This window comes from Convolutriloba macropyga, chromosome 3 (genome assembly GCF_964194025.1).
Source record: "Convolutriloba macropyga chromosome 3, txConMacr16.3, whole genome shotgun sequence".
In the NCBI taxonomy this organism is placed as follows: Eukaryota; Metazoa; Xenacoelomorpha; order Acoela; family Convolutidae; genus Convolutriloba; species Convolutriloba macropyga.
The window spans coordinates 56,661,676-56,678,016 of NC_134470.1; the positions used below are offsets into that span (position 1 = coordinate 56,661,676).

Genomic DNA, 16,341 nt, shown 5'->3' on the forward strand with positions numbered 1-16,341 from the left:
CTCTCTATCTCTCCCGCTCTCCCTCTCTCTCTCTCTCTCGCTCTCTCTCTCTCTCTCTCTCTCTCTCTCTCTCTCTCTCTTTCTCTCTCTCTCTCTTTGTTTCGTTTATGTTTTTTCTCTCTCTCTCTCTAACTTTCTCACTCTCATTCTCTCTCTCTCTCTCTCTCTCTCTCTCTCTCTCTCTTTCTCTCTGTGTTTCGTTTTTCGCTCTCTCTCTCTCTCTCTCTCTCTCTCTCTCTCTCTCTCCTCTCTCTCTCTCTCTCTCTCTCTCTCTCTCTCTCTCTCTCGTTTTCTCTCTCTCTCTCTCTCTCTCTCTCTCTCTCTCTCTGTTTCTTTCTTGCTCTCTCTCTCTCTCTCTCTCTCTCTCTCTCGTCATCTCTTTACAAATACACGTGCATACATGCACTACTCACACAGACTTAAACACGCTAACAAACACACACACTTACACACACACACACACACACACACACAACACACACACACACACACACACACACACACACACCACACACACACACACACACACGCACACACACAAAGGCCATTTTACACGCATATATGCATACTCACACCACGCACTACCTACTTTTGTCGAACTATGCAATCATAATTCGTGGGTTCTGGTGTTCATAAAACAATTTTGATCTAAACGTTGTGTGAAAGGAATTATATAAATCACATACTTCCTTATTCTGCTTTCTAAAAACATGCCTTGTACAACTTTGAACTCAACAATTTGAAAAACAAACTTTGGGTCAAAAATAAGTGCTTAAATAGTACCAGAGTCAAACAGATCGAGTGACTTTCGACTTTTTTAAACACTCACTGACTGAACTTAACAAAAATCAAGTTGAATTACAAACGAAGTTTCTCTGTTGCAACTTTGTATAGAAAACAAGTGTAGGTCACCAAAATGATTGACAAAAGACAACATAATCAGCCAAAATTGTAGAAATTTAAGATTATTTCAATTTCAGACGCTTTCTTCAAATAAACAACGAGCCAGGAGTTAATGCGCATTCGTTCAAAGCACTCGTTTGCAGTGACAAACTGGACAAGAAGCCAACAGTAACTTCAAAAACTTCCAGAAACTAAGATCAATTCTAAGGGTTTTAAAAGCATATGAATGTCCACCTGGACTACCTTATTGTTACACAAAGTTCAACTAAGGACAGAACCTGGAGTTATTTAATATGCTAAGCTAAATTATCAAAAACGAACTCCGCTTTGTGTGATCAACTTTTGGATCTACCAAATATTACCCAGAAAACGATCGCAACCGAATCCGAAGATGTTGTCAGACCCCTTGTACAACAATGCCTCAACTTTCGTCAACTGTGGATTCTGTCAGAAAGTTCTAGAAGATCCGATTGTTCTACCGTGTGGTCATTTATACTGCTCGAGCCAATCGAAAAAGTGCATTGCAAACCTCCTTAGAGGCAAAAGACAACTTTTGTGCGTCATGTGTAACGCTTCTTTCAATTTGAAACCAGACGAATTTAAACCAAACGCTTACTTAGCCGAACTTATTTTGGCTTTATCAAAACTTAAAACCAACCAAGACTTAATGTGTGCACGTCATGAAAAGTTTCAGAAAGTGTATTTTTGCAACGAATGCAAAATTGAAATTTGTCGTGTATGTTGGCGAAATCACATGAAGCATTCGGTTGTATTGACCGAAGTTGTTAAACACGCCGAGTTTTCGGAACGACTGAAAAGTTTCGACCCGCACCGCAAGCAAATGTTGAACAAAAAAAGACTGAACGACGTTGAAGATAAAATCAGAACTGTTCAAAGACTACTTTCTCAGGTACAAAAATGTCACGAGTCGTTAGAAAACGAACGAACAGTCGTGAACAAATTACGTCATCAAATGCCGATCATTCGGGCAAAACTTGAAACTCAAGAGTTTGACCAATATTACGAACAGATTGAAGAATTCTTTGGGACTGCAAGGAAATCATTGCTACATTCGACAACTGGGGAGAAACAAGTTTATGGGGTTCCGAATAACAGGCAGGAAAAAATAGATGAAATTATGACAGGAGGCGGAGAACAAGGTAGGAAACTTCCTGTAATTTTAATCGATCCGATTCCGATGAATACGTATCTTTTAACTGTGATAGGTTAAAAGCCCCCCTCCAATTATGGATCATTTTACGGTAACGAGAGGGAAAGGAAACAGTTCAAAATGACAAGAAAAACGCAAATCAGTAAACTCAAAGCATTTTATACCGTGCTCTTCTCAAATGGAATTTCTAGTCTTGGCAAGAATGAAGTGGAATGTTGATCAACATAGGGTAAATCCTGGGTAGCATTTTTATGACTCGAAGAGGAGTAATCGCCTTATTTTTTCATAATCGGTGACGTCCCTTCTTAGGATGTAAAATCAAATGCCACACAAGAAGGCAAGTGCTAAGGTCAATCCGTTGAACTAAATTTAAAGGCAGAGCGGAGTGATTTTTGTTCGCTAATTGCTCTGAAAGAAAGCGAGAATAGTAGGTGCAAAAAATTTTTCTGCAAAGCGAGCCAATTTTTTGATCATTCGATTTTTTCGAAGCAGTTTTCTGTTTTAATTCTATCTTCTTCAACCAAATCCTTGTTCAATCATAACTTTTTTTAAATTTGGGTTCTGTAGCCATTTTGAGCATTTTTCATACTGATTGGACTTTTAGGTGCAATTTTGTGCTGTTTTTCTCATTGTGCCGGTTTTGAAGGGGTTTTTATGTTGAGTACCTGGGTAAAAGTTAGTCTTCGAAAGATTTTGTTATCCTTTTGTTTTGATTGCTATCAATTTCAAATCGTTTTTTGCAGGAAAATAGATTAATTCGCCCTGTTAGTCAAATTTGCCCTGTTAATCTGTACGTTTGAAGTAAACTACATTTTTTTAATCAAAACTCTTAAGTGTGGCTTTAATTATGAAACGCATGAATTGTTGGATTTGGTTTCTAGGAAGAAACAACTGTACGTTTGAATGATGAGCATTAACGAATTAACGTCGTTTTTAAGGAAATAAATTAAATAATATGTTATTCTTTTTAGTTTTTTTCATCTTTAAAGATTTTTTATTTAGTGTTCTCTGACGTGTTGTTGGTTTAAAAAATGAACTTAGAATATGAAAAATACAGTTCTTGTTGCTGAGACTACGCTACAAGGTGACAGAAAAAAAAATTGGCAATGCTGGAAATTTATAACACTCAAATCTTTCAACTGAAAGCTACAAACGGATTACATTCCCACTGTACAGGAAATCAATTTGACCTGTCATTAGTGAGACTGAGCCAAAGCTCTACAAAATAATAACAAATACAGGAGGAACGCAAAATTTCACAAATAATTTGTTGATGCAAGCAGTATTGAGTTTCGATTTAAAACATTCTGAAATGTAATTAGAGTTTAAAAAAACGAAAAGCAAAATTAATTTTTGTACATAAAGAACCCATAACAAGCCGAATAAATATTAGATGGTCGAAATCTACTTTTAGACCAAAACATTGCCTCTCCTCTGTAATACAAATACTGTTATAAATTTTTGCGAAATAACCAATTTGACAAAACGTCAATATATGAAAAACAAATAAAGCATTTTGATAAGTATCGAAGCTATATTAGCAAAAAAACAGTTAGGTACCAATTGAAAACATTGGATAGTTTCTTCCATCGCTTCCTCCTAGATAGCGAAGTAGATTTCTGATTAAATATATTTAAACATAGTACTACAAAAAGAACAAAAAGTTCTGACAAAAGTCAAGGATTCATCAAAAATTTACATAAAAACCCTGAGCTTTACTCAGAAAGCACAATATTTATTCATCGGGGCCGAAACTGATCATAAATGGGACCTTCATTAATTGAACCTAAACGAAAATGGATTATTCTGTAAATGGGATGAAAAATGCAACAGCAAAATTACAGAGCCAAAATATGTACAATCTGAATCCTTTCTCGTTGCAAAAATCAATGATGAGAACAAAACTAGGCATCCTACCGCGCGGCTCTTACGAAACTTACTGTTCCAGATAATTAGGTAAAAAGATGTTTTGACTTGCCAAAAATGTATTATGTTTAACATCAACGATTGAGTTTTGTTAAATAGCAATTTAGATAGGCGAAACGCCGCAAAGTTGTTAGTTTATGAACATTTTCTTAGGAACAGGAGGTAAAAATAGCACTCATCGGTGTTAAAAAATGGTACCAGCAAATCTAATTTCTGCACCAGTGAATATTTTGGTAAATGTTGGCTAAGGAATAAAATTTGATTACCTTTTTCCATCTAAAATATGAAGAAAATGAATTTAAAAAAAACTTGCCAAAACATTGGTCAAAAGAGTCAGTTAAAACAATTACCAACTCTCTATTGTCTTTAAACATAGAAACAATAAGACTGCCGTTAGCATTGTTATCATAGTTTAGGCAACACTGATCAACGTTTCAGCAAAAATTACGAAAAGTGTGATCGGAACAACCGAAGTGAGGTTTGTTTACAAATTTCTAAACCTCCGTAACGCCTCGGAATAAAAAAATAAATAAAAGTCTTTGTCTAATTCTTACTGAAAACCTTTTGAATGATAAAATTAATACCTCTGTACAATGAATATATTTATTGGCCAATTTTGATTGAACAAAAAAGACCCAATTGAGTATATATTCCCACCCCCCACTCTAAATTGGGTCGGAACAATAAATGATTTTTTGGCTGTTGCTGATTTACACAAGCAGGTCTTGTTGTTGACTAAAACAATTAACTGCTTGCTTCTAAATTTCATATATTTTCGACAGATTGAAAAACAGTTGCAGTGAGCGACCGATCGAAAAATATTAAAAATCTGTGTGGAGGAGTCAGTAGCTGACAGTTATCGAAATGCTGGGAGCCGAAATTTATCACGCAAAATATGCAGAAAAAAAATGTTGTTGAGTTTAGCTTAATTTTTTAATTGTTCCGACCCACTATAGTGGGGGGAGGAACTAAAAACTCAAATGGGTTTTTTCTGTTCATTCATTTTTGGCGGATCGATAAAATAACAATAGAGAGTTGTGAGTAGTATCATTAAAAAGCCCGTCCAGCGTAAAAAAGGGAAGAAAAAAGATTTTTTTTTTGATTTTTGTTTTTCACAGGGAGTTATACAGGATTAATATTTTTTACATAGGAGACGATATCCCGCTAATTTTTTCACATTTTCCGTATTTTTCAACAATTTTTTTGTCAATTTTGCTTTAAAAAATGTTAAATTGTTCACGGTAGAGTTATTGATTTTATCTTTATTGACAGAGGAGGATTGCCCAATTGCTCAATCAGAGTGTTTTAGCCAGAAATTATGCAAAATTTTTCAGATATCAGATTTTTCTTTTCGTCAAAAATGGGATCAAATATTCTTTTTTTACACTCTTTCTTTAAATTTGCTTTGAAAAGACACCTTAAAACTGCAACCATATTCTTCATAAGTTCCGAAAAAGAACTATTTTTACTCTCGCTGGATTTAAAAATCTTCTGGTTTTATAAATTTGTCAGTTTTTTGCAAATTTAAACTCGATAATTATACAAAATTCATTATTTAATTTTAATAAAATAAAAAATTTTGTTTAAAAAATTATCTAGTTCGCAACCATTTGAACGGTTGTTTGTTTTTGTAGCCGCTCAGCAATATCAGGGCTGATCCTTATCTCACCATGGATCATTGCGGTAAAATTTTTAAAAGATTTTAGTGGGCGCAGATTTTTTTAAAACTTTTCAGCATTTATTGATTTTATATAAAAAAATGAAAAGAATTTCAAATCAGAGCTAAATTTTTGACAGATACTATTTACGAAAAATGAAGCCCAACGACCATATATTACGGTTTCAGAGATAATTCCATGGCTTTTATGGCTCTGGCGAATTGTCTTCGTAAAATGATGTGGACTTAAATTTTACTTTCACTTGTTATACTTTTGTAGTCCAATGACTCAATTTCCCCTAATAGAGAACCGATTGTATTTTTAAAAGTTATAAATCTACCTAGACACGCTTTCAGTTTTTTTCTAATGTCCTTTATTATTTTGAATTTATTACTGTGAATTTTTTAAATTTGCCCGCACATTTTTCTCTTTCTCTCAACTTCTGGTGTAGTCTCAGTCAAGACAGCCAAATATCCAATTCATGCGGTTTGTAAATTCTTTGTTATAACTGTTATATATTTAACTTATATTCCTTGGTTTTGATAATGCGAGTTTTTAATTTTTTTTAACACAAAGGCACATTTTATAAGTTTTTTTGTGCCCTTGTAGAATTGTCTCAAAATTGACTGATTCAATTGAAGAAGAACATAGTTGGAAAAGTTCACAGCGTTGAAAAATGTTTTGGTTTTTCTGATGCTTAATGAACATATCTGAATGTTTTAATTGTTTTAGTTGAATGGTTTAAGCTTTTGGGCTCACTCACTGTTCTCTCTCGAAAATTAGTGGACTTTTTGCCTATATTTTCTTTGTTTTGATCGTTGTACGACACATACCTGATAATGATTTGTCTAAATTGTATATCATGGACGTATAGTTGAAACTACTGAACGATTTCAATTTATAGCTATTTGTTTCAATGATTTTTCATTTAACTTAAAAAATAACTTAAATTAACATAAAAAAAATCGTCAACTGTCTCCCTTTTGTTTTCATTCTCGCCACATTGTATCTCAATCTCACTAACAAGAAATCTCAACCACTTTTGTTAACCCGAACATTATTTTCTCGGTTAGATATATGTTTTTTCAACCAATTAGTTTCATGGAAAAAGTCCCCAGATTTCTAAACTGTCCTTTTTTTCGGTTTCTATCGTTGTCATTTCTACGTAGTGTTTTTATAAGGACGACCCGTCGGTGATCAGATGAGAATCAAGTGATAAGCTAGTGATAAGCTAGAGTTCCTGAAGATAAATTTTCATAATTATAGTGCCTTGAATACTAATTAGCTACAGGCCCAATTGGCTCCATGATGTATTGCAACTCAATTCATCTCTTTGTTGACATTTTGCGTTTGCTACGATTTTTGAAAGTATTTGTCCTCTGAAACATTTTTGGAATTTTCAGCTTCGCTATTTTTAAATCGTTTTTTGGTCGATTGGTAGCTTAATTTCTTTTGAAGACAGGTCACAACCTGTTTCCACAGAGCTATGATTTATTCTTTATTCTTTGTAATGGCTGTAGTTCCAACCATTTGTTTCTCGGCTTTGATTGCCTAAATTATTTTAGATTTTTATATAATTCCACATTTTAATTCTTCCATTATGGTTTTAACGGCTTCACTGCCGTTTTCGCCTAAAGTGTAATTGAGCTACGCATTTTGCCGGCATTTGTCGTTCTTGTTGTAGTCGTATGACGTATACTGAATAATGACAGGGCTGTTGATTCCTGTGGAGTTATAAATTAACATTTTATTGATTTCAGTCAATATCTAATGATACTAATCAAGATTTTATTGGGCGCAGATTTTTTATATTATTTCAGCATTTATTGAATATATATATATATATATATATATATATATATATAAAATAATGACAAGAATTTCAAATCAGAGCTAATTTTTTGTTAGATACTATTTACAATAAATGAGTCCCATCGACCATATATTACGGTTTCAGAGATAATTCCATGGCTTTTACGGCTCTGGCGAATTGTCTTTGTAAAATGTTGTGGACTTAAATTTTATTTTCATTTGATATAACTTTGTAGTCCAATGACTCAATTTCCCCTAATAGAGAAGCGGTTGTTTTTTTAAAAGGTATAAATCCACCTAGACACATTTTCAGTTTTTATCTAATGTCTCATATTATTTTGAATTTATTACTGTGAATTTTTGAAATTTGCCAGCATATTTTATTCTTTCTCTCAACTTCTGGTGTAGTCTCAGTCAAGACAGCCAAATATCCAATTCATGCGGTTTGTAAATTCTTTGTTATAACTGTTATATATTTAACTTATATTTCTTGGTTTTGATAATGCGAGTTTTTAATTTTTTATTTTTGAGCACAAAGGCACATTTTGTAAGTTTAATTTGTGTCCTTGTAGAATTGTCTCAAAATTGACTGATCCAATTGAAGAAGAGCATAGTTGAAAAAATTCGCAGTGTTGCAAAATGCTTCGATTTTTCTGATGCTTAATGAACATATCTGAATATTTTAATTGTTTTAGTGGAATGGTTTAAGCTTTTGGGCTCACTGACTGTTCTCTCTCGAAAATTAGTCGATTTTTTGCCTACGTTTTCCTTGTTTTTTGCCCGTTGTACGACACGTACCTTAAATTGATATGCCTAAATTGTATCCGAAGGACGTTTAGCTGAAACTACTAAAAGATTTCAATTGATAGCTGTTTGTTTCAATGACTTTTCAACTAACTTGAAAAAACAACTTAATTTAACATAAAAAAAACTTCAACTGTCTCTTTTTTGCTTTCATTCTCGCCACATTGTATCTCAATCTCACTAACAAGAAGTCTCAGCCACTTTTGTTAATCCAAACATTATTTTCTCTGTTGGTTATATGTTTTTTCAACCATTTAGTTTCATGAAAAAGTCCCCAGATTTCTAAACTGTTCTTTTTTCGGTTTCTATCGTTGTCATTTCTACGTAGTGCTTTTATAAGGACGACCCGTCGGTGATCAGATGAGAATCAAGTGATAAGCTAGAGTTCTTGAAGATAAATACTTATAATTATAGTGCCTTGAACACTAATTAGTAACAGGCCCAATTGGCTCCCTGAGGTATTGCAACTCAATCCATCTCTCTTTGTTGAAATCTTGTGTTTGCTACGATTTTTGAAAGTTTTTGTTATCTAAAAGATTTTTGGAATTTTCAGCTTCGCCAATTTTTAAATCGTTTTTTGGTCGATTTGTAGCTTAGTCTCTTTTGAAGACAGGTCACAACCTGTTTCCACAGAGCTATGATTTACTCTTTATTCTTGGTAATGGCTGTACATCCAACCATTTGTTTCTCGGCTTTGATTACCTAAAATATTTTAGATTTCTATATAATTCAACAATTTAAAAGATTTTTGTTTTCTTTTTTGAAATTATAATTTTAATGGTAGGTCCCATTGGATTTGAAATATTGCGCAACTGAACATTTTTAATGCTCTTAGTGACAAGTTATGGTTTTAACGGCTTCACTGCCGTTCTCGCCTAAAGTCTAATTGAGCTTACTCATTTTGCCGGTATTTGTCGTTCTTTTTGTAGTCTTATGACGTATACTGGATATTGACAGGGCTGTTCATACATATGGAGTTATAAATTATTATTTTATTGATTTCAGTTAATATCTAATGATACTAATCACTTTGAAATTAATTGATTGAAAAATAGAAACATATTTTTGAACTTCGCACCTTTTTGCTCTTTTATTGTCAAATTTTTACCCAGGGGTATTGAGGACAGGTCCCATATCTTTTCTAATGAAGCATAGGTTAATTTGTTTTTGTAGGTTTTATCTGATGTGAGTTTAATTTTTTTATTTTGTTATGATTTTTTTAATGTATACATCGAGTGTTGGTGGTAAATAATGTTTGCTATTTAATTTTAATTATTGTCTGTTCTAGCAGTCCTATTGACAACAAGTTTTATCCGCCCTCTGGCGTGGCATGCGTGTATTCCATTAGTGGTTAATTGAACGATATGTATGTTTTTGAAAGTTTATCTCTTTGTCATTTGATAGCTAATTAAGTCAAGAATGTGAATGAGCGGGGCCGGAATATCACGCGCGTACTGACAATACCGAGCCTCCTTGTTTTCATTTAAATGTAGGTGAGTTAGTTTAATCGGGTTTTTCCGGTAGTGCTCTGATTAGTTGATGGGTGGTTGTTCATTTCCCAATTGAATTTTTGATTTTTAAAGCAGCCAATTGACCACCTTTTGGGATAAAACAGCTGCTACTGGCAGGTAAGAGAGCCCTTTTGTCCGGACAGCCAAACAAAAACGACGCAAGAATTTTCAGTATGTTTGGTTTTCAACGTCCGGTTTTTAACAACCAAAGATAATATCCAAACTTTTTACTGAATTTTTGACACTCGGAATTCATAATTAAAATTACCATCCGGCGGCTAAAATAAACAATTCTATAACATCTAGTTAGTTAACAGGAAGTGATTCATTCCTAAAGTAACTACTCGAATAACAATAACAGTATTTCATTTCTAAAAATGAAAAATGTTTATGAACAGTTAACAATTGTGCTTCTTTGCAAGTTGTTGATGTATATTGCAGGTTGCGGACGATCACTTCATTTGAATGACAGCTTCAACAGCAGCAACAGATCCACAGTGCATAAACAGCTGCCTGAAGTTGTAGAGTACATTCTCAATCACAGGAACAGGAAGATTACATCATCCGCGACACTCGATAAAAGAGAAACAAAACCCACCAATCAAATTGCACCAATCCAAACTGTTTGCGAAAAAGCCGCCCAAACAAGTTAGTGGGTATTAGGGATTCGGTTTTGGCATTTCCTGACTGAAATGTGTCTCATCAGTTTTAGGTTGAGCTTATGGCGGTGACCTGAAATATTCATTCAATTGATATCTTTTTAACAAAACTGCGACACTTACCTGTATTGAGCAAAATCTGAAAAAAATCTGACAACGTTTTTTTATCAGCGCTTATTATAGATCATGAGCCGTTTGAGTAAAACTTTATGAGAAATGAAAATATATATACACGCACTCCAGCCATTTTTTTTGAAGAAAAAGGTTCAAAAGCAATCTTTTAGATAGTTTTTCAATTCTTTTAAACATCAAGAAAATTTTCTTAATTGATCTCGACGAATTCTTTTTTCGGAAAGTTTTCTAGGGTTCTACAAACTTGATAGGTGTCTTATATCACTTAATAGAAAAAATGGAAGTCTTGAACAGCTATCTGATAAGCGCTGTTAATATTTTTATCAGATTTCACGCAAAAAAGTTGACCCTGAATGATTATCATGTAAGATCATGCAATATTCTGAAAGATTAGTGCAAGATCATAACATGGTTTTGTAAGATTTTTCTAACAAAATATTGAAAGGTCATGCAAGATAACCTTTCGTCTCGCAAGAATCTTATGGTGTAAAAATCCATCTTTTAAATAAGCAAATTATTGCGACATGGTCGGATAGTATCAACAATAGACAAGAACGGCGTCAATTTTTTATTATGACAAAAACTTACAACCCAAAAACATCAATTTTGTACTTTCTGTAAAACACATGTTGGATTTCCAAATAAGAACTATGAAAAAAATGTATGCACGTGGTAGTAACAAATTGCATCATCAAAGATTATAATTAGTTGCAAAGATTTACAACAGAAAATGTAGTAGTGAAGATTCTCAAAAATAAAAGAAATGTTTAAAATTTTTCAAACTGTGCATTTGTTTAACTGCTCTTGAACGAAGTTTGAAGCAATTATTGTTAAAGTGTTGTCCTTTTTGTATGAATAATTTTCACTTATATGGACCCTAGTGCCATAGTAAATCAGTGCTGAGACATCGGTACAAATTGTACCAATTGTATATCATCGACCCAGTACTGTATCAGTGTATCCTAAGGGTATCTTTTAACTTGCTAGTGTGGTACAGCAGAACAACTTGTTTTTGAGCAAAAAATTGGGATATCGCTACAAGAACCCTCGAGCAATAAAGCGACTTTATTGATAATCCACAATATCATTTTGAGCAAAATTATGGTGGTTATATGCACATGAGTGCACTTATTTTGTCTGTATTTGAAGAATTTATAGAAAAATGGTGAAATTCTTGCATTGACATGTCCATTTTTGCGTATTTCAGTTTTCTTAATTGAAATTGATGCCTGTCTGTTTTCATTAAAAACCTCAGAATTTTAAGTAGTAGTAAATTAGCAATAACGGAGGTTATTGTCAACAATAACGGTGGCTATTGTGGCCCAAATAAGGCATTAAAACAGTTCTTTCGACGTATTTTTAGACAATTTTTGCACTGTGAATAGAATTTTTGAACTTCATACTTTCAATGCAAATAGCATTTTCAGACTGTACTTTTATCATGCTGCAGTCTAAATTCAGACAATTTTTTTGTTCAGATTTTTGTCATGAAAAGTCTAAAATATGACATGATCATAGTATTGGTCAGAGTAAAAATACAGAATTGAAATACTATGGTTCAGTACTGATTTTGTCTGAGAGTACAGTCCAGGTGACCAATTTTGCGCTTTTTTATAGAAAATTTTGTGACTTCTCAAGTGACTTTTTCAAGCTTCACCTCTACATTTTGTGTGATTTTAATTGCTCTCATTCTAAAATGAAGTTTGTAGCCACTATATAAAAGCGATTGTTACGAGGTGATAATAAGCGTGGCTTTAGGCCTGTTGTTAAGATGTCGGGCTGTTTTCCTGGAGGTTGTGCATTCGAACCCTTATCAGGTGCGAGTTTTTGTGCCAAATAAAAGTTTTAAGGTACACCCCTGAATTAAATCCCCGCCTTTCGTTCGAGAGCAAACCATCCGACCTTAGACAGTTTATTTTTTCTTTCGCCCAAAATTTTTTACTCATTACTCACATTAACACTAACGGTTATATTTTATTCACTCTTGAACAAAATTTGCAGATTTTTGGCTTAAACGACTTGCGCTTTTTGTTCAAGAATTTTTTTCTCTCACTACTAAAATTTGCAGGCTTGACCTTTTAATTGTTTGTGATCTGAACTGCTCTCATTCCAAAATTATCGTTTAAAATTCTCTAATATAAAGGTCGAGGGTTTCAACCCTCCTCTTTTGGTTTTCTCTGTACCCATTAAGATATTTGAGCTTCAAATCCCTTGAATGAATTGCCCCGCCTGGCATTAGAGAGCAGGTTTTCTGATGTTAATTGGTTTATGTTTATGCTTTGCTTTATAAACTTTAATACAATATAGACATCTTGTGTAATTTTGTTTCAAAATATATGAGATCTTACCTGAGAAAATTTTAGGGTCATCAGTTCTGAAAATGAATTAAAGATAACCAGTATAAAGTTCTCGAAGTATCTTGCTTTTGTTCTGCGGATAAAAATCTGATCTTAACAACGATTGCTTAAAAGTCCTGATGAGAAAATAAAATCCGGACATGGTCTGATTAAAGAGCAAAGTCTAGGTTGCCCGGTTCCATTGGAGATGGCTTTAGTTGAGAAGTTCTTGGAATCCACGGTTTGATTAGATGCCAAAGTCTGGATCCCATAGTCTCATTCGAGGCAGTAGTCTGGGCAATGGATTGATGATAGACCAAAGTTTGAAACACGGCAAGATCTTACCTGAGAAAATTTTAGGGGCATCAGTTCTGAAAATGGATTAAAGATAACCAGTATAAAGTTCTCGAAGTATCTTGCTTTTGTTCTGCGGATAAAAATCTGATCTTAACAACGATTGCTTAAAAGTCCTGATGAGAAAATAAAATCCGGACATGGTCTGATTAAAGAGCAAAGTCTAGGTTGCCCGGTTCCATTGGAGATGGCTTTAGTTGACAAGTTCTTGGAATCCACGGTCTGATTAGATGCCAAAGTCTGGATCCCATAGTCTCATTCGAGGCAGTAGTCTGGGCAATGGATTGATGATAGACCAAAGTTTGAAACACGGCAAGATCAGAGGCCAAAGTGTGGAAAATGATCCGATCAAAGACTTACCTGGTAGATCTTCAGATCAGGGACCAAGGTGTTGCAATCGGACTGATTAGAGGCAAAATTCTGAAATTTGGTCTGATTAAAAGTCATTTTGGTTTTGTCTGACAGAAGCCGAACTCTAGAAAACTTTTTCCTGAGTATTTAATCTTGTTAAAAAAACGGAAGATAATCAGAAGGCGCACAAATGATCTGCAACTTTTGTTGATATTTTAGATGAGTGTGAAGAGCACGGAAGGGCAAGTGGTACAGTTAAATCAATTGAGAATAAAAAGAATGACACGGCTACTATTACCACAACCACCACTATCACTGCAGTTGCAGCAGCTGTTGATAACAACACAGGTGCAGTCAGAAGCAGCAGCAGAGACAATCAGAACAAGTGTGTCCCTTGTAAGTAAAAAGAGCAAAGTTTCCGTGTTAACTGAACCTCGCGAGAAAAGTAGGTGTGAAAACGTTTTCGCCAAGCGGGCAGTTTTCAGTTTTAACTCTACTTTTTTTAACAAAAGGTGTTTCTCTCAATCTTTCAAACTTCTATAAGTGTGTCTGTAAGACTTTTTGACCTTCCGAACCAAATATTACATTTGTAGATTCAAATTTCATCTATTCTACTATTTTAGCAGTCTTTGTATTCTTAGTCGATTTTTTATCGCATTTGGAGCAATTTTCTGCATTTAAAGCATTTGGAGCAATTTTTTAGAGCAATTTTCAGCTAATGTGTTTGAAATTAGCTGTCCTATCATTTTTGGTGGTCTTCCATTTCGGTTGATATTTATTTTGAGTTGTTTTTGTTGAAGAAAATCGAGCAAAATTGAGCAATTTTCTGCCAAACTTTTGGCGGGGAAAAGTGGAGATTTAATGCAGAAGTCCCCGTTTCCTATTTTTTTCTCTTGGTAACATTTTTCTATTGGTACTTTTTTCTAACGGTGTTTGTAGCAATTATATTAGTTTTGCGGTCTTTTTCTTGTGCAATTTTCGGCTTGCCAATATTTCGTCTAACACTTTTGACTTTTCTCAACATTCGGAAAAACAGATAATGCCCAGAGAGCATTAGGTTATCTTAGAACTCTTCAACTTAGGAGACTCTTAGAAAGCAATTCACCAAAACTGTTTAATTGGCACAAATTCATGTTGTGAATATGGTGCGAAACACCAGGTTTTTAGAGTTTGACCCCTTTCACGCGCCTCTCCCGTTTAGCCCCCTACCCCATGCAGATTGTTCAAACCATAACCAAGTACGCTCTCAGTTCAAAAAATGAAAACGGCAACTTCATTTTTGAACAATCAGCCAAAAACAGCTCCGTCAGACAAGTTGGTCTCTGCTTTTGTACGGGAACTGTTATAAAATAAATTTTTGCCACAGCTCTACCCAATTTTTCTCCCTAGTTAAAAAATCGATTTGATACCGGAGAGAATGATTTATCTGTTCAATTGGATTTTTCTGCTTCAATTTAAGAATAGTAAACAAAAAATTTACTCTTAAGAATACTAGCTTGTAGAAATACAGGTTTTTGCAGGAACTATGGTAAGCAACCGTTGTCAAGCAACTGAAAATGATGATAATAGCAGTTCGGAAAAAAACAACTTCACCAAATCTTATTATCTGTAAATTAGGTTGCTGAAAAAATTTTTCCTTTTACTTCTGAATTACCAACATCGTAAGCAAAATTCGTACAAACACAATCCGTACAAACAAAATTCGCACAAACATCGTCCAAGCATTCATTTATGTCTGTATTATAGATTATTGAAAAAATAAAATTAATCCGTTTTTTGCTGAACCACATACGACAAAACAGCCAAAAAAATTTTCCTACTAAATTTAATTAATAACAAATAGTTATCACTCCACTAATTGCTCTAAAATGAAGCATTAAATATTTTTTGCAGAAATATTTTCTGCGTGCCCTTTTTTTCTCGAAATTTTTGCTTTGTCCATTTGTCCTACAAAATGAGTTTCGCTCACTGGTGAAAATTCACTCTTCGGGATAAAATGTGATAAAATTGTAAAACGCGAGAGCAATAGGTCCTAGTACTGTAGCTCTGTTACAGCCTTCGTAGGCTCAATACATTTGTAATATCACTGAGAAGTTTGTCAGAAACTTTTTCACATAACTTTTTGGTGTTAAGGAAAACTGCTCACCAGCTGTTTGACAATAAGGTTTTCAGGCAGTTGTAGATGATCTACAACTGCCTGAAAACTTATTGTCAAACAGCTGGCGAGCGTTTGTCTTTAACACCAAAAAGCCACCCACCTACGAAGGCTGTAACAGAGCTACAGTACTAAGACCTATTGCTCTCGCGTTTTACCATTTTATCACATTTTATCACGAGGAGTGAATTTACACAAGCGAGCAAAAGTCATTTTGTAGAACAAATGGACAACGCAAAAATTTTCAGAAAAAAAGGCGCACATTTCTGCAAACAAAATTTTAAAGCTTCATTTTAGAGCAATTAGGGGAGTGATAACTATTTGTTATCAATTAATTTTACTAGGAAAATTTTTTGGCTGTTTTGTCGTATGTCGTTCAGCAATAAACGGATTAATTTTGAGTAAGTTATGAGAAAAGTTTCTAACAAATCAATTTTTATAAGATCTTTTTATAATCAATTTATTTTGAATCTTTTCTTGGGATAAGTAAAAGAAAAGGACAGAAATGATAATGATCAAGACATTTAAAGTTTTTAAAAAAGATTTTAACTATTTCGTTAGCTATATAA

The 16,341-nt window shown here is 33.9% G+C and overlaps 1 protein-coding gene across 4 annotated transcripts in view; it reads left to right on the plus strand.

The window, feature by feature from the left end:
- Positions 1–786: 786 nt before the first annotated feature.
- The window catches only part of LOC142336303 (uncharacterized), a 51,992-nt gene continuing 36,437 nt past the window's right edge, over positions 787–16,341 (plus strand). For 3 of the 4 annotated variants that reach the window (XM_075385029.1, XM_075385027.1, XM_075385030.1), the window contains exons 1-3: positions 787–2,063; positions 10,227–10,433; positions 13,837–14,013. In XM_075385029.1, the coding sequence (XP_075241144.1) occupies positions 1,295–2,063; positions 10,227–10,433; positions 13,837–14,013 (1,153 nt within the window). In that variant the 5' untranslated portion in view covers positions 787–1,294. The remainder of the gene's footprint in view (positions 2,064–10,226; positions 10,434–13,836; positions 14,014–16,341) is intronic. The other variant, XM_075385028.1, reaches the window with a different exon arrangement.